Raw genomic sequence first — 23816 nt, 5'->3', positions numbered from 1 at the left:
TATTGGGGAGGGATATTATGGGCACAGAGAGAAGAGGCACCGGAAGAGGGTCGGGTGCAAAGGAGAGAAGATGTGGCGTTAAGACCTGAGCTGCTGACTTTGGAACGGGGGGACCAGGTCCGAGTCCAGGAGTCAGCTCAACATCCTGTGATTCTGGGCAAATCACTTAATGCCCCGTTGAACTGGTATTCATGTAAAGCGCTCCAACACAGGTCGAGTTTTCGCTATGTAAAGCAGCAGAGTAGATTAGTAAATAAGGAATCAAGGGGCAGCAGATCCCACGAAACAAAGGCTGTTATAGGTAGATGAGCAGAGAACCAGGTGCATCCTGCCTGCACAGGAGGAGGGCCCTGTGCATTTTCAGGGGACTAACAGGCAGGCGACGGAGGAATTTAACATATCTGCCACCAGGTAGCCTGTTGTTCTCCCTCCTTTTCTTGCGCAGGTCCAATAAAAGGACAATCAGCCTTAATATTTTAAGAATCAACTTTTCTGAAGACAATTTTGTGATCATTTTCCAAATCACAAAATCGCAATTTCCTGGGGGGGAGGGGTGGATGGAAGTTTTGCTAATGTCAAGTGCTAGTCACATGCTCGCCAGCATCACTATCATTGAGTGTGAGCCTTACATCAATCAGCCTCTGCTGTTCTGCGTCCGTCATGTCGCTGAGTCGATAATATCGTCCAGCCAGATCTCCCGTGAGCCCATTGAGAGCATCCACTGAGACTTTCTCCACCTCTCTCCTCTCAGCGCGGGTACAAGCAGGAGGTAGACTCAGACCCCGGATACTCCTTCCAGTGCGGACACGGGATGATAGCACATATCGTTCATCGAAGTGTCCGGACTTCAGCTGCAAACCGAAAAGGGTAACAATCACACAAACAATCATTGGTTAGTGGAATATCACAAGCATATGGACGCCAATCAGATGCTAACTCTGAACCTATACAACTAAAATTATTTGCCACCTGGAAGAGGTTTCAATGAACAAGAAAAGCATTTTAGTGGCCTTGGTCGAAGATTTCAAGCGTATTGGTTGTTGATTACCTTCTTCCTTCCTTGGCCATCCCCTGAGATGATTACACAAAGTCACAAGTGGAGCAGTGTGGTGCTGCTCAAACTGCTACTACTCACGCAGTGGTCACACATCGACAGGAATGAACTTAAAAAATGGATTAAGGGCAAAGGATGGAATCCAGGAACAAGTATTCTCCTCTAAACTTTCTAAGAGCAGGGCACTCCCACACAGTATTCTACAAACTTTTTGGGCTTATGCACTACAACTGCACAGATCCCATCGACGTTTCAAACATCTTTTTAGATATAGTTTGATTACATTTTTAGAAATGTTGTCACCAACTTATATAAATTCACAAGGCCAAATAAGATTGTTGCAGTGTTCTGCATTCAAGTGTTAGGAAGGGTATATGCCACAATTATAACTGCATTATTGTAAGCAAATGGTAATATAGAGCCGAACTGGATATAGATAGACAAGGACGTTTGATACCGACCTTACTGGCATCCAGGTCGGTGGGGTGCTTCATGGTTCGTGGGTTGTACCCATTGTGTCTTTCCTGAATCACGGGGTCAAAGATGTCTGCAAACACCTGAAACACAAAACGAAAGTTTGTAATTGAGAACGGTTTAAATAGAAACTATGTGTTGGTTATTCATTTACACGAGCCTCCAAAATGTTCTGAAGTTGTCTTCACCAGTCTTGCTTGATAAGATCCCCCTTTTGACAAGCACCAAAAAACTCATAGTTAAAAGTGAACTCTGGGACGTAGCTTCGCGGGGTGGGGGTGGGGGGGTAGTTGGGGTGTTACACCCCCCAAATAAACGTATACTATAATAAATAGTCGGGTATGGGTGCTTTAAGTCGGGTATTGTGAGGTGTTGGATTTTACTTGGGATTTTTGCACACAGACAATAGCACACAGACACGCATCTCTGTTTTAACGGTCGTAAACATAGTTTATTTTACAAAATATTGAGTTTGCAAGTACCCCTAATAATCCACACTCCTCTCTTTCTCTACTGCTCCTTAAACCCCCCTCATGCCCTTATAAACAGGGTCACATGAATTATGCGATTGTGCTGCCACAGGGATTTTCGGCTAATTATAGATTTGGTGAATTTACCACATATTTCATCATCTGCTGTATAATTTGCAGATTTGAACAAAAAATTAGCTTCTATCTGAAACGGTTCAAAAGTTATTAAAAACAAAGCAACTTGTGTTGCAGCGCAGTGGAAGGCCCTTTGCAAAAGTTGACTGGTCACATTTCTGTTGCTTATTGCTGTATTTTGGTGTTAAACTGGTAGTAATGGCAGTGGCCCTGCTTATAATGTATTTTAACTAGCGTGATTACTGCCCAAGCTACGCCCCTGAGAGTATTGGCATGAGCAACTGTAATGGATGACTTCTACATGAATGGTTAATTACTATGTGGCGAAATTCACAGTGTCAATCCTTCCATCTGTGAGCTACCCCAAATGAGTCTACCTCATATCTATTGTGGACAATGTGGAGACCCCTGTGAACCCTGATTTCACATCTCCTAATCCACTCTTCCTGTTCTTGATTTGTGCCCAGAGCCACCCTTCCCACAAACCAATCCAGATCACCAGGTCACCACAGGGTCCCAGAGAGATGTCTCAGCTGTGTCTACTTCTAGGGACAGATGGGCCGTTCATCCTGTCCTTTTAGCAGTCCTGGTGGAGCGGTGCGCTCAGTTTTCACACCTGCCTTTATCACCCACTTCTAGGCTACCCGGCTGTTGCTGTCACCACAATGAGTGGCCCACTCCAGTACTGGCCTCAGGACAGCCAGACTACTGGGCATTGGGTATATTGGTCTAACTGTGATGGCTCACTTATTGCGGCATTATAGATTATGGTGCTTTACTTGTTGGGTTAGTAGGAATACTGTCCTGGTTCTGGTGATTTACGTTCTGCGGTGTTGCTGAAGTGTGGTGCAGGTACCAGTGCACTGTGGATATTGCTTGACATACTGGTCAGCGTTAGTACTTGCTGGACTATGGTGCTTTACTTGTTGGGTTAGTAGGAATACTGTCCTGGTTCTGGTGATTTACGCTCTGGGGTGTTGCTGAAGTGTGGTGCAGGTACCAGTGCACTGTGGATATTGCTTGACATACTGGTCAGCGTTAGTACTTGCTGGTCTATGGTGCTTTACTTGTTGGGTTAGTATGAATACTGTCCTGGTTCTGGTGATTTACGTTCTGGGGTGCTGCTGAAGTGTGGTGCAGGTACCAGTGCACTGTGGATATTGCTTGACATACTGGTCAGCGTTAGTACTTGCTGGACTATGGTGCTTTACTTGTTGGGTTAGTAGGAATACTGTCCTGGTTTTGGTGATTTACGTTCTGCGGTGTTGCTGAAGTGTGGTGCAGGTACCAGTGCACTGTGGATATTGCTTGACATACTGGTCAGCGTTAGTACTTGCTGGACTATGGTGCTTTACTTGTTGGGTTAGTAGGAATACTGTCCTGGTTTTGGTGATTTACGTTCTGCGGTGTTGCTGAAGTGTGGTGCAGGTACCAGTGCACTGTGGATATTGCTTGACATACTGGTCAGCGTTAGTACTTGCTGGACTATGGTGCTTTACTTGTTGGGTTAGTAGGAATACTGTCCTGGTTCTGGTGATTTACGTTCTGCGGTGTTGCTGAAGTGTGGTGCAGGTACCAGTGCACTGTGGATATTGCTTGACATACTGGTCAGCGTTAGTACTTGCTGGACTATGGTGCTTTACTTGTTGGGTTAGTAGGAATACTGTCCTGGTTTTGGTGATTTACGTTCTGCGGTGTTGCTGAAGTGTGGTGCAGGTACCAGTGCACTGTGGATATTGCTTGACATACTGGTCAGCGTTAGTACTTGCTGGACTATGGTGCTTTACTTGTTGGGTTAGTAGGAATACTGTCCTGGTTCTGGTGATTTACGTTCTGCGGTGTTGCTGAAGTGTGGTGCAGGGACCAGTGCACTGTGGATATTGCTTGACATACTGGTCAGCGTTAGTACTTGCTGGTCTATGGTGCTCTACCAGTGGGCCGATGATTATGAGCACACTGTGCAGTTGTGCTCTGGTACCTATTCTCATATGCATCTCCAACACAACTGTTAAGTGCATGATCCGAAGATGACAACAGTTCTTCGCTGCCTGGAAAACATTTGCACGAATTTAGCAGTTTTTCAAAAATCTTCATATTCTGCACTTCTTATAACAGATTTAAAAATTATGCTCAACCGTTAAAATCCCTGCATAGCTGGCATGCCAACGTTGCTTGGAAGTACAAAGGGCTTTTCAACTACACAGTGAAAGTTGTGTCCCACGCGTAATGCAATGTACGTGGTTGCAAAGCTTATTTTGTAATCTTTAAGTGAAAAAAGGATAAAGTTTGACGTTTCTTGTAAGGTAACATTGCAGGTGATGTGTCAAATTGCTATTTTGGGAGACGCTGAACACAAGGATCTCTAAACGTCAACGCTCAGATCTAAAAACTCTATATTCGTAGTGTGTTGCACAATGGCCAGGCAACCTTTGCATTGGTTAGATGTTAAATATCTGATTACACTTATCAAATAGGTCCCAAAATAGATAATTTAGGAAAAGTGGTGCAGATTGAAGTTGTTTTAACACTATGATGTTGAAGGATGCGCTGTAAGACAAATGAGGGGAGGCTAACAAAATACAATGGGCATATAAAATAGCAACTATGTCAATGTTCTAATATTTCTGCTCAGTATGGTTATGTCTCCTAGGAAATGTTACAGTACCTGTAAGAGTAAATTGCATTTGTATTAATATTAATTTAGATACCTGAGATGCACGGGCCTAGCCCAAAGAAGAAGCAGGGTGCTTTAAATTGTATTTTTATTTTAGCAAGAACATGTCGTGTGGAATCTGGTTGAAAAAGAATTAAAGAAATCAGGATGGTATGCGATGGTAACATTTAATGGGGAAAATGCTAGAATTAGACAGCTGTTATGTTTTTGTTTTATATATTCACAAAAATGTATATGCTGAGTGTCAGTGAGACAATTTGTTTTGCCCAAATCGCACAATTTCTAAGTCTGCCTACCTTGAGAAAGACCTTTTGAGGGCTATATCAAGGACTTTTATTGTGCCTAGAGCTGGCCCACTGATCCATTTATTCTCAATCTCATTTGCTTGCTTCTTATTCAAATACTTTCCTTACTCTTCCTTAGTCTTCTTGTGTTTGTCCCTCTACTGAAGCATAGTTTTTTCACCAGTCCTTTAAATAGCTGACGTAGCCTTCCATTGCTCACTTTTAGGGCACTACTGTTTTTAGGTCTCACCTACGCAGCGCGCAAGCGCTTCATAGGAGGGGACCTCTTGTTATTGCTCAGGACTTTTGCTTAAACCGTGCATGTTTTGCATTAGTTTGTATTACAACTCGTGCACGTTTGGCGTTTCCCTTGCAGGAGCGAGCAGTGGCGCCATCTGTTAGCAATTTTCGCCATGCCGCTGCTCGCTCCCGTAAGGTAAATGCCAAAGGTGCACGAGTGGCAAAACAACCCAATGCAAAACATGTCTGGTCCCTGTTACCATGCAGAGACTGCTTGTTTCTTGTCTTAGTGAGCCACTCTCACTGCAGGCACGACGTGTTTTTTTTATTTATTAACGGAGCATTGCGCTTTAATGCGCTTAAAAAAGTTTTTTATTAACGGAGCATTGCACTTTAATGCGCTTTAAATTTTAAATGCAGTACTGGGCTGTACAGAGTCCTTATTGCTGTCCGTGCCCTACATGAACGGATATTTGTTTGTTGTGTAGTGTGCAGTACTAGGCTGTACAGAGCCCTCATTGCTGTGCTTGTGCTACATGAACAGATATAATAGGCTCTTGCTCTACAAGGTCTGCTGGCTGTTTGTTTAGCAAATTCATACAGCGCAAACAGAACTCAAGAGTAGTAGAGACCTTTACAAGACACCCAGTTACATTACATGAGCCACTCTCACTGCAGGCACGACATGTTTTTTTTAATTAACGGAGCATTGCACTTTAAATTTTAAATGCAGTACTGAGCTGTATAGAACGATCATCATGCGTGATTAATCAATTAATCTTCCCATGGTCCCCCTGTTTACTAAAAACGGGGTGCTAAGGAACATTCTCATGCGCTATAAGAAGGGACCACCCCATTAAATCTGTTTTGTGTTCTATCTACTCCCCGTTTTTTGTTTCTAATATTCGGCCTCTTTCTGCTCTCCCATGTGCCCCCTTTGAGATCCTCCTCTCCTTCTGCATTCTACCAGCACCCTCCTACCAAATAGTCGTCCACCACCACCACGTCCACCACCACCACCACCACCATGTCCACCACGTCCACAGCCATCGCATCCACCACCACCACCATGTCCAGCATTACCACCACCACATCCACCACCACGTCCACCACCACCATGTCCACCACCACATCCACCACCACCATGTCCACCACCACATCCACCACCACCACCATGTCCACCACCACCATGTCCACCACCACGTCCACCACCTCCAACACGTCCAACACTACCATGTCCACCACCATGTCCACCACATCCACCACCACCACATCCACCACCACCATGTCAACCACCACCACGTCCACCACCACCACCACATCCACCACCATGTCCACCACCACCACGTCCACCACCACATCCACCATCATGTCCACCATCACTACGCCCACCATGTCCAACACCACCACCACCACGTCCTCCACCACCACCACGTCCACCACGTCCACCACGACTACCACATCCACCACCACCATGTCCACCACATCCACCACCACATCCACCACCACCACATCCACCACGTCCACTACCATGTCCACCACCATGCCCACCACCACCACATCCACCACATCAACCACCACATCCACCACCACATCCACCACCATGTCCACCACATTCACCACCACCACCACGTCCACCACCATGTCCATCACCACATCCACCACCACCACCACGTCCACCACATCCACCACCACGTCCACCACCAACATGTCCATCACCCACACGTCCATCACCACATCCACCACATCCACCACCACCACGTCCACTGCCACTACGTCTACCACCACCATGTCCTCCACCACGTCCACCACCATCACATCCACCACCACCACCATGTCCAGCATTACCACCACCATGTCCACCACCACATCCACCACCACCATGTCCATCACCACCACCATGTCCACCACCACATCCACCACCACCACCATGTCCACCACCACCATGTCCACCACCATGTCCACCACCTCCAACACGTCCAACACTACCATGTCCACCACGTCCACCACCATGTCCACCAGCACCACCACCATGTCCACCACATCCACCACCACCACGTTCACCACCACATCCACCATGTCCACCACATCCACCACCACATCCACCACCACCATCTCAACCACCACCATGTCCACCACCACGTCCACCACCACGTCCACCACCACATACACCACCATGTCCACCATCACCACGTCCACCATGTCCACCACCATGTCCTCCACCACCACCACGACTACCACATCCACCACCACCATGTCCACCACATCCACCACCACCACATCCACCACGTCCACTACCATGTCCACCACCACCACGTCCACCACATCCACCACCATGTCCACCACCACCACATTCACCACCACCACCACGTCCACCACCATGTCCACCACCACATCCACCACCACCACCACATCCACCACGTCCACCACATCCACCACCACGTCCACCACCAACATGTCCACCACCAACACGTCCATCACCACGTCCACCACATCCACCACCACCACGTCCACCACCACTACGTCTACCACCACCACATCCACCACCACGTCCACCACCACCATGTTCACCATCACCACCATGTCCACCACCACCACGTCCACCACCGCCACCACATCCACCACCACCATGTCCACCACCACGTCCATCACCATCATGTCCACCACCACCATGTCCAGCATTACCACCACCATGTCCACCACCACGTCCACCACCACCATGTCCACCACCACTATGTCCACCACCACGTCCACGTCCACCACCTCAACACGTCCAACACTACCATGTCCACCATCACTACGTCCACCACCATGTCCACCAGCACCACCACCATGCCCACCACCACCACATCCACCACCACCACATCCACCACCACCATGACAACCACCACCACGTCCACCACCACCACCACGTCCACCACCATGTCCACCACCACCACCACCATATCCACAATCATGTCCGCCATCACCACATCCACCATGTCCACCACCACCACCACGTCCACCACGTCCACCACGACTACCACATCCACCACCACCATGTCCACCACATCCACCACCACATCCACCACCACCACATCCACCACGTCCACTACCATGTCCACTACCATGTCCACCACCACCACGTCCACCACATCCACCACCACATCCACCACCACCACATTCACCACCACATCCACCACCATGTCCACCACCACATCCACCACCACCAACATGTCCACCACGTCCACCACATCCACCACCACATCCACCACCATGTCCACCACCAACACATCCACCACCATCACCACGTCCATCACATCCACCACCACCACATCCACCACCACTACGTCTACCACCACCATGTCCACCACCACGTCCACCACCATCACGTCCACCACCACCACCATGTCCAGCATTACCATCACCACATCCACCGCCACATCCACCACCACCATGTCCATCACCACCACCATGTCCACCACCACATCCACCACCAACACCATGTCCACCACCACCATGTCCACCACCACGTCCATGTCCACCACCTCCAACATGTCGAACACTACCATGTCCACCACCACCACGTCCACCACCATGTCCACCAGCATCACCACCATGTCCACCACCACCACATCCACCACCACCACGTCCACCACCACATCCACCATGTCCACCACATCCACCACCACCATGTCAACCACCACCACGTCCACCACCACCACCACGCCCACCACCACATCCATCACCATGTCCAACATCACCACGTCCACCATGTCCACCACCACCACCACGTCCTCCACCACCACCACGTCCACCACGACTACCACATCCATCACCACCATGTCCACCACATCCACCACCACATCCACCACCACCACGTCCACTACCATGTCCACCACCATGTCCACCACCACCACGTCCACCACATCCACCACCACATCCACCACCACATCCACCACCATGTCCACCACCACCACGTTCACCACCACCACCACATCCACCACCATGTCCACCACCACATCCACCACCACCACCACGTCCACCACATCCACCACATCCACCACCACGTCCACCACCAACATGTCCACCACCAACACATCCATCAACATCACCACATCCACCACCACCACGTCCACCACCAAGTCTACCACCACCATGTCCACCACCACATCCACCACCACCACCACGTCAACCACCACCACCACGTCCACCACCAAAACCACCATGTTCACAACCACCACCACCACGTCCACCACCACATCTACCACCACATCCACCACTATGTCCACCACCACCATATCCACCACCACATCGACCACCACCACCACGTCCACCACCACCACGTTCACCACCACCACGTCCACCACCACCACCACATCCACCACCAACACCACGTCCACCACATCCACCACCACCACGTCCACCACCACCACCCGTGGCAGGTAGAGTCACTGGAGGGCAGGGGTAATAGGAATGTCAACCCCAGCTGTACATGGGACATTTAAGGATGCATTCGGTGCGAGAAGATGGGAATAAGGGCTAGACCCAAGATACATTTTGAAGAGGGGCAATGTCACAGGGGCTCCTGTAAAAGCACTCACAGCATCTCTACCTCACAGTGGCATACCTGCATGAGCCACTCACTTAAAACAAGCATTGGCATAGCCAATAGGTCTCGCCTTTGGGACCTTATAAGTGTTTAGCCATGCAACACTTGATGTTGTTGCACCAAGGATATTGTGCTGGATAACTTAACACTTATAAGGTCCCAAAGGCGAGACCTATTGGCTATGCCAATGCTTGTTCTTTTTTGTTAAGCACTCCATGAGAGTTTTTAGGTGTTTTCTAGCTGTTTCCCTTATGTGCTTCTCCCCCGCCAAACCCTCCTGCTTCCATGCTCGATGTCGCTTTCTCTCCCTTGAGTGCTACTTTCTCCTTCCTCAGCCCCCCAACCAGTGGCGAATCCTCCGCAAAGGCAGAGGAGCATCGCCCCACTGCCTTGAAGCAGTAAAAGAAAGGAAAAAACAAAATGATAATAACGTAATGTTATTATCATCTTATTTTGTCCTTCTGCTGTGGCAGCTTTACGTGAGGGGGCGGCGCGGGCTGCAGAACAGGGGAGGAGTGGTAGAACCCTCCTAGGTGCACAATGTCTTGCCAGCCCTCTCGGGCCGCCCAAAACAGTCAAGCGCATTTTGCCTGTTCTCATTGCAGGCTGCATTACAGCCTGCGTGGAGAACATGCCCACCCCTCCAGCCCCTGGCTGAGCGCCATGTCATGGTGCTCAGACCAATTACAACGCTGCATTGCAGGTTCAGGTAGAAGCTGCGACTGCCCCCAACTACTCTCTTTTTCTTCTCCCCAACCACCCTCCCACCAGCACCTTATTGCTCCCCCACCACTTGCAGACATTTACCTGTTTTGTAAGCTTTAATCTTTTTTGAAGAGCTGGCAGCTGCCATTTTCTGCTTGGGACTTCATTACACAAAAAGCCCTTTTGTGGGCTTACATTTTATTTCTTTTTTTTAATTCACCAATCTAAGTGGCATCCACCATCTTAAATAGGTCAATAAAAAAATAAAAAGAGCACCTGTGTCATTTTGGAGCAAGCATGCGTGGTGACGCATGCACACACATATGTCAAAACTCTTGTGTGTCTACAGAATGAAGCAGCCAGTTACAGCATGATTGCATCTGTTTTTCTTTTTTATCTGCTGATGCTGTTTAGCATTGGCACAGCAAATAGATCTATAAGGGTCGAATTTCTTGTTTTTGCAAGCGCTTGTTTTATTAAGTGACACAGTTGGTTTAGAGTTCAGGCCTTCAAGTTCCCAAGGCAGCAACTCATAAAGGACATGAGCACAACCAGCTGTTCAAGTGCACTCAATCTGCTATGGGCAGCAAAGACACCCTATAGTAACACATCAAAACAACAAAGATATAAACCATTGAATGTGCCTTCCCCAACAGAGTGGGACATGCATGTGCCTAGTTCTCACCTCATATGTCTCCTCGTCTCCTGCAACCATACCCACTGTCTTGATGAAGGGGTGTCCAGCGTTATCCACGCCTGTCTGGATGCATTGGTCAAGGGTCCATCCGGCGGGGGTGCTTTTGTCACACAGTTTTGCATAGATTGAGGGCGTCAAACTGCTTGCCATGCAGTTGTTGTGTTTCCGGAGATCAGGGTAATCAGCACTATACAACAAAGGCAAAAACAGGATCTTGGTGAGTCTTTTGATTGGCCTCCGGATCTTTGAGATCTCAATTTTATGCATGGAATACAGACAATGCATTTAAAGTAGTATTGTTAGATTCTACACATATAATCTACTGAACATAATTTTTTTTATATATTTCCCTTTAATATCATAATTGTTCAATTGCAGAATAATTGAATAGTTATGATGTCATAAGAGATACCCCGCACTCTTGCAGAAGATACAAATTCTTTATTCTTCTTTCCCAGGCATCGATTGTTTGTAATGTGACATAAGTGTTGGGGTTTATAGCTAAATAAAAAAGAGATTGAAAGCCATTCTGGTGCTGGGCATTCGCTATTAACTTGATGTTCAGGGTTGTATTTCAGAATGCCATTAGCAAAAATACCATCTCAAAGAAATATTGTGTCCAAAATGTTGTTAGCAAAAAAATCATCTGACAGAAATATTGTGTTTTAAATATCGTTTACAAAAATATAATTCCATAAAGAGCTAAACTCTTTATGTTTGTTGAGATGGGAAGAGGGAGCTGAATGGCACTACCATGAGGAACTTATTGATAGCCAATCATTAAACAGTTTTGGGTATCGCAATTGCCCCAGATCTCAGTAACTGGTATTGAAAAATGGTGGGTTCACAGAGAAGGAGACAACAGAGAGGTGAGCATCTAAGGGTGACACCTTGTGTAGAAAAAGAATGATGTATGTTGTAATAGCTATGTACTACTCACATGCCTTCAAAATTAAAATGTCCGCAGTCCAGTATTGGATTGGGTTTTTGAAGTTATACTGATCTTCCTGTCATTGCTTAGAATGGTATTAATTTGTCAAACTTTCATCAGGCAGTAAAGAATTCTGATAAATCTGAGATTTTACCACTCAACAAATTTTGTACTAAAGATGATCTTGAGAATTAAGGTTTTGCATGGCAACATACTAAAGTAAAATATCTGGGACTCTTGTTTACCAATTCTATTAACCCCTTCGACGCTCATGACGGAACGGTTCCGTCATGAGCGTCGGTTGAGCTGTGCTCATGACGGAACCGTTCCGTCATGACCACGCCCGCGCAAGCAGCGCTCAGCACAGCAGGGGAATCCGCCCCGCATGGAAGGGGTTAAAGACACTATAAAAGTTAATCTTGAGGATATAGCGAAAACATTAGAAAATGTATGTTTCTCATGGAATCCTCTAGTTGTATCTTTGTGGGCAGGTTAAACGCATTATAAATGATGCTCTCCCCTTAGGTGATGTATTTCATGTCCACAATTCCAATCTGAATTCCATTCATCTTTTTCAAAAAAGTAGATTCCCTTCTTTCAGGATTTCTATGGAATACATTTTTTTAAACTCTTTTTATTAAACATGCTCAGTATTCAACATTGCACATAGTTTAGTTGAATTTACAGGTTACATGTTCCAGCAAATACCATTCAGTTCAGCATCTACAGTAGGTGTTACCCCACCACCACCCCTTTAGTCTACCCTGAGTGGACAACCTTACCTGATACACCTAAGTTATTAGATCTCTTGCTTGCTGTAGCATTCCATCGTATTACTACGCATTGGAAGAACACTTCGAATGTTACTTATAAAGCATGGTGATGTGCTGTATGTTTCTATCACAGGTTGAACAGAGCTTATGTCTATCCTATTTCATTAGCAATGAAGCGAGAGCAACTATGGTCATCTATAACAACCTTCCTTAATAAATCTAGCTCCCTACGCACATCAATTGATATTATTGCTGAAGAAGTTCATAAACCTCCTTGTATACGTACTTTCGAATTATTTGTACTTAAAAAGTATTTATATTCTATACCGTAACAATGATTCAATGCTAGAAATTTTCTGAAAGTTTACTGTTGTCATTCACACTGATATGTATTACTTTGTGTTTTTCTCATTGTTTTAAATTCCTAATTCAGCCAGATACCTTTTTCTTCTTCCCCCTTCTTCCTTTTCTCTCTCCCTACTCTTTGTTTCCTCTTTTTTATCTTGCTTATGCTTTATTGAATAACTGGTCGACACTAATATATATTTTGTCTATTTCTATTGCATGTACATAATTCTGCTCTCAAGCTATATTATCAGTTCGCTTAATCTTTTAAATAAAGCATCTCTTCACAGAAAAAAGACGCTATTCTGTTGAGCAGTCTCTTTACCAAGCATATAACTTTCATGCAGTGCTGGGTGTTTGGCGAGTTTTTTCTGAATAGGTCCTAGACATGTGGCCGTTTGAGAATAGAGATGTCCAGTTGAAGCAACAGCTATATGGCTTTAGTAAGCGGTTGTGTACAGGGAAGAGGTGTGGTGCCGCGGCCAGGGCAGCTGACTCCAGAACCCGGGGGCTCACGGTTTGATCCTTGGCGCCGGCGGCAGATCAGCCCAGCACCATGTGACTCTGGGCAATAGCTTGCTTAATCTTCCCGACGGCCCCCAGCACATTGACGCCCTTGGGTACTTGTTCATGCTTTACAAATATGGACAGTTACATTTAAGTAGCAGTGTAAGAGGATGCAACGTGTTCCCGAAGAGCACAAAGGGTTCATGTAGAAGATGAAGTTAGGCAAACATGGGCAATTGCTCCCATGTAACAGGTTCTTTTGGCTGACCTGCCACATCCTATGTGAACTAATTGGGCCACCCATATCTTACCAACCTGCTGTGAAGAATTTGTAGGAAAAAGCATTAGCTATGCAAATCGTATGAAGCTGATTACCTTGATAGAGCTGTGTTTTATGCAGGCATAGCTGTCTAGTGTTCTGGTGTCATGTATGACCTCTTCAGCCAGTCACGGTGTTCAGGAAACAACACTTGTCTTCTTAAAGCTGCAGTTTGTATGGGTCTAGGATGCAATGTTTTACTGACTATGAATAAGTTAAAGAGGTCACACAAAATCTGACCTGATCCCTATGGGTAGCAATGTATATTTAGCACAGTTCTATTTAGGAAATCAACTTGACTCCCGTGGTAAATCCAGGTACAGTCACACAAATCACAGTGCCCTACAACGTTCCACTTATATGCTGTGCTCTCCGGTGCAGCTGCAAATACCTTCCACATGTGCTAACAATAGCAAAGCTTCACCCACATAACAAACACTGAGAGTAAAATGTTACACATGCTACTCCTTATGAAAACAAGCATTTGCAATGCAATAGGTCTCGCATTTGCAAGAGTTGAAGCAATTGGCATTGTAAATGATGATGCCTTTTATTTATGTTTTAAAAACAAAAACATAATTAAAAGGCATTGTCACTTACAATGCCAATAGCTATTACAAACAATAATATAATAAATTAATATGCTGCAGTGACAATGTGGTGGAGACAGCCACCACTTCCCCCAGGAGCACAGTGGAGGAAGGTAGCACTGTGGTATCATGTGCTACCATTGCTGCCAACGAAAAGTCAAAAGTGGTTATTGTGGAAATGGGAATCAGTGAATCGCTCGCTGCCCCAATTGGAAAGCAGGGTACCCGTTGTTCCCACTCGGTATCATCTCCCACAGTGAAAACAGGAGGGGGCTGCTGTGGCTGTGCCTTCTTTTATACACTTCTGTGTGCATGAAAATGACTGTGTGCTTTTAAATGCACATGGGTTGTGTTTGGTTGCCCATATGTGCTTGTTATAGGACGAGAGGGAGAGAGGATATAGCCTTACGGCTACAGCGGGCGACCTCGAAACTGGGTAACAGCTAGGGAACCGGGTTTGTCTCGGCAGGGACGTTTAACATCCGGTGATTCTGCAAAAATATTGTAATCTCCCGGCGCCAAATAAAAATGAACGTGTCCATCTATAACGAAACTTGTGCTCATGTTGAGCTTCTGATACCTGATATCTTTCGGTCCAATTTGCGCTATATAAAACTTGAAAAAATAAAAAATAATAGCACATGTGGGTCCACCTAATGAGACAGCACTTTATTTGCGTGCTGAAACACACCATATTATGTGAATAGGAAACTTTCCCCCTTGTTGCTACAGCAGATGTAGGCTTGCACTCACACAGCATACGTGTGTACACAAACTCAAACCAGTGCGTTTCTGGAGGAAGGCAGCACTGTGGTATCATGTGCTACCATTGCTGCCAACGAAAAGCCAAAAGTGGTTATTGTGGAAATGGGAATCAATTAATCGCTCGCTGCTCCAATTAGATAGCAGGGTACCCATTGTTCCCACTCGGGAGCTGCTGTGCCTTCTTTTATACACTTCTGTGTGCATGAAAATGGCTGTGTGCTTTTAAATGCACATGGGTTTTGTTTGTGCCCATATGTGCTCGTTATAGGACGAGAGGGAGAGAGGATGTAGCCTTACGGCTACAGCGGGCGACCTCGAAGCTGGGGAACAGCTGGGGAACCGGATTCGTCTCGGCAGGGACGTTTAACATCCAGTGATTCTGGAAAAATAACGTAATCTCCCCGTGCCTAACAAAAATTAATGTGTCCATCTATAACGAACCTTGTGCTCATGTCGAGCCTCTGATCCCTGATATCGGCGGCAGTGTGCAAACTTCAGGAGCAGCAAAGAAAACAAGTAGTCCCTAAATGAATAGATAACAGCGAGCAGCGGAACTAAACTGTAGTTGGTCAGTGCTGCTTCCTGCAAAACAGAAGTGACGTATCGGAACAAAAGCCAACCTTAAGCCAGATAACACGAGCAATGCCAGAATCAACCAATGGCAAGTGACAGGAGAAATTACCCTCCATATTTGTGTTTACTATAGTTCTTGTGACAACGCATGTGTTGTCTAGGCGAGACCTAACGAACACATTCACTCCACTAATAGTTGGCATGCAAATGGGTCTATGAAGAACAAACTGTCAAATAGTATATTACACTTGAAAGCTGTTGTTAAGTCTATTTGACTATACTTCTGCTCACTTATGCTGGGTCACGTGAACACGTTCAGGTTGATCTAAATAATGTGTTTTACAAAAACAACATTTTGAGCCCATCGCTATCAGTCAGCCACAGCGAAAAGAAAAATCACTGGTGCGAAAACACAAATAAAGAAGGCACTCCACCAATGTGCATACAATCACCATTAAGGTGGAGAGATGGACCCAAATGGGCCATAAAGGGTGAGTTATGGGAAGCTTCCCCTTCATTGAGCAGAGCCCAAATGCCCCCATGGAGTAACCACGACTGGCTACGACTGGCCTAGATAGCCTGGTGCTAACGACTGAGCACTAGTGATCTGAGAGGGTTTCCAGTGGTGAAAGGTGCTCAAGCCTCAATCCAAAGAGTTATACGAAATGTCCTTATTTGCTTTTGCTAATAACTGTTGTTTAAACATTTTTTTTAATTATTTTCGTACCAACATCCCAATACAATTCCCACAAGAGCCCCAGCACCCCACCGAAGAGCGTTACATACGACATTTCAACTGTGTATACATGGGAAAGGTTACCCTTCCCGCTTGGGCTCCCCCCTCCCACTCCCTCCCGCAACCCATGTCAGTTCGCCCCCGTCTGCCTATCCTCCCCCAGATGCGGCCCCCCCCTATTGCTATGACTCGTGCAGGGGTATTCAAACCTATCTCTGGCAGCTTGGGCTTTCCCCCAGCTTCAGCCGCTTCGGATGCGTCCTCCCACCATCGTGACCCCCCTCCTACTCCCCGCTTATCGCTTCCTCCTGTCGGTCAGGTATGCTCCCTTCCCCTCCACCGTCAGACACCAGCCCCTGAAGTTCAACCACCAATGACTCCCATGCACCGGCCGTCGCTTATGCCGTGTCGTCGTTCCTCCTATGCGCTAATTGCAAACGAAGTGTGCCCTCCGCGCCTGCCCATTTCGCAGACGCCGTCCTCCACCTCAGAAAGCTAGGTCCTCCCCTTGACTTCCAATGCATGGTTAGCTCCCTCTTGGCCATAATCAACCCTAAGTCGTGGAACTTACTAATGCTTTTGCTAATAACTGTTACATGTGCTTTATGTAAACTCTTATTTGAGTTTGCTTTCCTAAACCATCTGCTCACTTTGAGCACAATCGTTTGCAGCCGTAAAGGGCTGATTACAGTTTCAATACGCTAGATGGTGTTAACGGGATACACTATTGTCTTCTGCTGAATTGACTGTCTCGTGGCGCATAAGGGATCCCAGGTGTTCATTGTAACTAAGAATGGAACAACTGCAGAGGAAATAACACTAGAAAAAGCACCCCATCAAAACCTCTTCATGATGAAAACATTGCCGAGCACGTGTATTAACCTAGTAGGAAAAATTGCTTTCCATATTCAGGTCTCATTGATTGTTTCAGTGATTGATGGTAAATGTCTGTTTATCTATTTTAAATGGGAAAGGCTGTACCAAAATATTTCCATAATGCATTCACTGCTAAAATATGCCAGCACAAGAGTACTGAAGAATATTAGAGCCATTGACATAATCTTTGAGTATTTCTGCTTAAGTACCCACACTGCATTTCATATATTCATTTATTTCTCATTTATAAACGTGTGTTAGATTTAGTATTGTTTGCATATGTAGAATGAATAACATTTGCTTTAGTATAGTTTGATAATCCATCAATTATTTATATATGTATTCATTTAATTTATAATGGGTGATAGAATTGAGTGAAGGTGCAATAAGATTAATATATTATACTTTCATTTCACATCATTCATCGCGAAGCCGGCGCTTTTCAAAATAATCAAAAAAGTATATTTAAGCATGGTACAGGCAAGCATTAGGCAGAGAGGAATCTTCATCTTTCTGAGAGAGTTGGTTTATCCACCTGAGCTGCAAACAGTGAAGACCACTCGCTCCTTGGAGCCAGTCTGGCCTTATCAGCTTATTTTGGAATACCACAACTAAGGCAGAGAGGCAGAAAGCGACCTACACTGACAACAGAACAACAGGTGTGTTGCTAGGCTAAGGTATGTGGGCCTGAGGCTATCTCGAAACTCAGATATGATGCTTCAGAAGCCTTAGGCTCCCATGTACAAACCCATTTTACTGTCAATAAGGCTCTGAATTGGAAAATCAGAGTCATTCTGACTGCAAAATGCCATCTTTTATGCACCAAAGCTAAATAGCGATTCGGTGAAATATTACAGAATCGGACCGAATTGCTCATTGGGTTTGGGAATGAACACAGACTCCGTATTTGGAAGGGCGTGTTAAGCGTGCCCCTTCCAAATACCGAATATTTAACCTATGCATTAATTTTTGCTTCCGAAATAGGTTTCAAAACATTCATATTTTACCACCTCCTTGAAGGAGGTGGTAAGCCGTAGGCAAATTGGAAGGGGTCCCCATGGGACCCATTCTCCCTTGTGAATGTTCACAAAAACATTTTTTAGGAGCAGGCAGTGGTCTATAAAACCACTGCCTGCTCATAAAAAAGGTTAGTGTCATGCTTCTTTTCTGTTTTTTAAACTCCGCTGCATTTCTTTTTTAAAGATCTTTATTTAAAAGCAATAACAGGCATGGTGGGCTGGTGACGCCAGCAGGCCACCATGCCTGTCATTTTAGCCAATCGTAGTAGGTCTCAATCTGTGACCCACCTCATGCATATTGATGACGTAGGTTGAACTGCGACCCACTATGAACCGATATTTTGACAATGAACCAAATAATAAATGGGTCAGTTCTCAAATTTACCAATGGATTCGTTAGAGGTCAGTGTGCAAATTGCACCCACTTCTAACAAATTCGTTTTTGTACATTCCATTTAAGGAATCACAAACTGTGAATTATTTGTCGCAATTTGCTATTCCTTAAATGGGATCGCTGTACATAAGGGCCCTAGCTTGGGGCTAGAAGGGAGATATTGGTTAACATAGACTAGTTCTATCATGCAACGCAATGAACCTCTGAAACACTGTCACAATGTTTCAATTTTCTTTTTTTATTATTTGCTTATTACTTGCTTTCATTCCCACTTTATTATTTATTTTCATAGTTACATCTATACATATTAGCTGCACTAGATTAGAATGTTGAATTTATTAAAGTCTTAAAATATATCTATAGTGTGGATTCCTGTGTGCGTCCATCCGTGGTGAAAGACATTTCAGGACTCGCTAACAAACAAATAATACTGTAAGTCTCATAGGACTAATCATTGCCCTGAACACACACTCCTCCTGTAATGCTGCTCAGGTGCTCCATGGATAACAGCAGATCAGGTTCTCTGTTTCAAGTTGGTAAATTGGCTCTGAGCCTGTACTTGACCAGAGGATCAAGGTATCTAAAACTGAGCTGTACTTTGCAGAAAATTGCATAAACATATTACCACACTGCAATGGTTCATTATTTGCTCTGCTGTTTTGTGAGCATCACAACCACAGGAACTCTTGTATGATCTTGTCACATGCAGATGCATGGTTTAACCCCCCCCTTTACATAAAATGTAACACAAGGAGCAGGATGAAACTTAGTAAGGTGATTCTAACATGTTACACTGAAGTCCTAACTAAGAATTTCAGTAGTCAAAAACAGAAATTAAAGCATGTTGTGGAGTAAATGCTAACCCATTTGAAATCTCAAAAGATCCAAAGAGGACCCAGAAAGATTGTATGACCAATAGACTCCATCTGAAGCAAAGTGATGAGGCTTTAGTTCCCTTCAAATGCCTGCCGAAAAACTCTCGGCAGACTTAAAATAAGTGTGTTGTCTCCTATAGCAAACTTCCATTGTACAGGGATCTGTAATTTCCTATAACTAATATGAACTGTAAATTCTCGATCCTGAGTGCACTCATCACCCCTACACGAACTTGTTGTTCACATCTGTAGGATAGACTATAGCGTGTTATATCGCTACTATCTAAACAGCGTGAAAACATCCGTGAGCTCCCCTTTCCTTCTGAGAGGGTTGCAGCCCTTAGTGTAGCGTGTCACTAGGAGGAGACCCAGATGATGAAGCATGTCACCAATGGTGAGTGATGGGAATCCGTCCTTATTAAAGATATTTCTTTCTAGCCTGTAAGGAGGTGTATGGGTTACAGGTTATGGTTTCTTAAGGTCCTATGTGGCTCAAACACACAGAAACTTAGTGCGTATATATGAACAGACCCGTGAATATTGTGGTTTGTATGTAATTGACTTCTTATAGCCATTGTAGTGCATAAGCAGAGGTGAGATACAACCTCAAGCAATGTTTCACCAGCAGACGTATATGCTTGGGTACTTACAATCCTCTTTGGATCAATTCCAGCTGTGCACAGGACTCAGTAGAAGGGCCGAACAAAACACAGAATTAACACCCTTGCCATGGAAAGACTTATCGACAAAAAGTATCCATTCAAATTATGCAGGCCACCATACCATTTGCTTGGGGAGATAAACAATTATGTTCTTATAGTTGATGGCATCATTGAAAACATATCTCCTGGTTGTTTATTATTGCACCGTAAGACCACGGGCAAATATGGATTATTATGTGGCTGTGGACAATAGTTGGGGTGAAAGCAGCCACATATTTATTTTTTTGGTATATGTTTATTGAGAAGTACATGTCAGTTTATAAACAATACATTAAAAAAAGGAGTATAAACAAATCAAATTATGGCCACACAATAAATTACTATGAAATGTTACCTTCTCAGATTTCTAAATATAAAAAAGATAATACAGATATCAAAAGAGACAATAATTGAGGTACTCACAAAACAAAAGCAGCCACATATTGAAAATATGCTCAGTGCACACCTATTTATAATCCATGACAGGTTTAAAAAGCATTGTTATGTGTCAAGGGCTAAACTTACTCTGACCCTCCATCGAGTAAGTTAAATAATATGGGCTATGTGAGGATGGAAATGTATGAAGAATGGCCAGACAAGTGGCCATAGGTGTCAACAAGGAAGTAGCATAGCAATTAGATTTTTGCAAACTATTTGTTTTGCCCAAAACAAAAAAAAACTGTTGGTAGTTGTGTGCCTAAATTGTGAACATAAATTGACAATTTATTCATTATTAACAGGTAACAAGTTTGTGTTCAAGTCAATATACAAATCAATAAAATATTTTGCATCACAGCAACTGGATCCCATTCTGATTTTCAAATGTGTACTTCAATTACCGACCAATAGTAATAAAAATGATAATTTTGCTTTCTGAAGAATCAATGAGAAAATGAGCCGAAAAAGTAAGCTATAGGATTGGAGGTACATACAGTCCCACAAGCTTCTATTGACACAGGATAGTGCAGGCTCTGTTCAAAGCTGATAACACTGATCCCTCATCTACAAGATGAAATTGGATCCGTCTGTTATCAACATAAGAAGCCAGCAGTGTTGCTGAGGTGTCAAAAAGGTTTGCCAACAGTGTAAATACCTGGGAGAGTACCTGTAGAGCGTAAGTGGGAAGAGTCACATTGGGTACAAACAAGAAACAAACAATACCACCTGAGAGCATGGTCTCTCAGGCCAATCTCATGGAGCTTTGCCATTAGGGGGATGTGTGTAGCTGAAAACAGCATTTGCAACGCAGTCATTACCATGCATTACCATTACTACACATCCATTACAACGCATATGCCTTTACCACAAATGCCTTTACCACACAGATTTGTACCACACATATTTCTTTACCATGAATGTCTTTACCAGGAAAATTTAATTATTTTGCAGGTAAGTGTATTATATATTAAGGTTTAGAGTGGGTATGGCTTTTTGTATGGCAAGGATATTTTATGGGTTTAGGGTGGGTCTGGGTTTTTGGGTGGCAATGGTATTTTAAAGGTTTAGGGAGGGTAAGGGTTTTTGCAACTCCGTTTGGCATTTGGCATGAGTCCTCTCCATACCCCAACACACAACAACTTTTCTGTTTTACAATATCATTTAAGATGGGTTCCTGTTGAATATTATGTGATCTGCACCACTGATTACAACTAAGGGGAACCAAGGTGGACTACTCCAAACTTTATAAAAAAGGAGAGAGCCTGGAGGGGTGGTGTGGGAGAGGATGCATGGTGAGCACTTTCAGGGATGGAGAACGGAACCAAACTCTAAGGGCCAGATTTACAATAACTGGCGCATCCCTGCATATAAGCAGGGATGCGCCAGTTATTTTGCGTGACTCAGAAAGCCCCTTGCACCACAATGGATGCGCTTCATTTACAATGCAGCGCACCGTGGCGCAAGGATAGACAGATGCGTGACGCATCTGTCGCCGTAAGGTTGACGCAGTTCTGGAGCTCCAGCACTGCTCAGGGGTGCCCTATATCTTATATGCTGCATCAATCCTTACGCCTGCTTCAAGCAGGCGTAAGGATTTGACACAGCTGGGACGTAAAAGTGACTCAGTGAAATCTTGTAGATTTCACTGCGTCACTATTACGGGGCTTCCTTGCGATGGAACGCCCACTCTGCATACATTATACCTGACGCAGGTATAATGTAGCGCAGGGCTTTACAACGTGACGCATCTCACTAGATGCGTCATTTTGTAAATATGTTCCATAGTGGCGCATTGTTTACGCTGCCGCTGCATCACAAAAGTGACGCAACGGCGGCGTAAAAGTGGCACAAGGGGCTTGTAAATCTGCCCCTGAGAAGGGCAAGTGGAGGGAAACTCTGGGGGATGTCTATTGAAGCTGACCATCTTGATGTAGGGATGCTGGGTATCATTTATAAAGGTCACGCCCAAAATCTGTCTGAAATTCTTTGTGAGCTATTCCGAGCCTCCATTGCCACACTCCGGCATATGATTTTTGTGGAATTAGAAGGCAGACATTTTTCAACATTTTGTGGAATTAGAAGGGTAATTTTTTTTCCTTGTCCCATCTCAGTTCTTTAGTCCTTCACCAACAGCTGACAAGACATGAGATATCAGGCAAAGGGTCTTCAGGCGCTCTGAAACATTGCCAGAATGCAACTGCAAGAGACCAGAATTTTATGAAGCAATCGACATAGGGCCATGGAAAGGGTTAGACCTTACTGCTCCAATTTGCTCCACATGTGCACGTGGTATCCAAGACCTCAACATATTTCCAATGCATTTTATTAATCTGACCAGCACTATGTTGCGCTAACCAGAAGTACATTTGGCCTATGATTTTTAGGGCAACATTAGAACTACATTAGAACTGCATAGACAATGCTATTTCTTTTTTTAGCCCAAAGAATAAATGACTGTTATCACCTATTTGGGACGTTAACACGTTTTTGGAAAGTCACAGTTTCAGAATCTAGGATTACACTAGAATTACCATTTTTGTAGATGAAATCCTCTCTTTTAACCAGTATCTTAAAGCAGCCTTCGAAACTTGATTGAACATTATTGAGCATATTGTCAGATGTCAGATCTCAGTGGTGCTGTGTACATGCC

General features: G+C 44.8%; 1 protein-coding gene across 1 annotated transcript in view; it reads right to left on the bottom strand.

Annotated features, from left to right (window-relative positions):
- CKMT1A (creatine kinase, mitochondrial 1A) overlaps positions 1 to 23816 on the bottom strand; it is a 111454-nt gene that overhangs the window by 16543 nt on the left and 71095 nt on the right. Inside the window, exons 3-5 of the mRNA XM_085644345.1 lie at positions 11313 to 11511; positions 1516 to 1611; positions 630 to 851 (exon numbers count right to left, since the gene is read on the bottom strand). Coding sequence (XP_085500471.1) covers positions 630 to 851; positions 1516 to 1611; positions 11313 to 11511 — 517 coding nt within the window. The remainder of the gene's footprint in view (positions 1 to 629; positions 852 to 1515; positions 1612 to 11312; positions 11512 to 23816) is intronic.

Source organism: Triturus cristatus, chromosome 3_1 (genome assembly GCF_964204655.1).
Source record: "Triturus cristatus chromosome 3_1, aTriCri1.1, whole genome shotgun sequence".
In the NCBI taxonomy this organism is placed as follows: domain Eukaryota; kingdom Metazoa; phylum Chordata; class Amphibia; order Caudata; family Salamandridae; genus Triturus; species Triturus cristatus.
The sequence above is the reverse complement of the archived record's forward strand: the minus strand, read 5'-3'. Positions and strand labels throughout refer to the sequence as shown.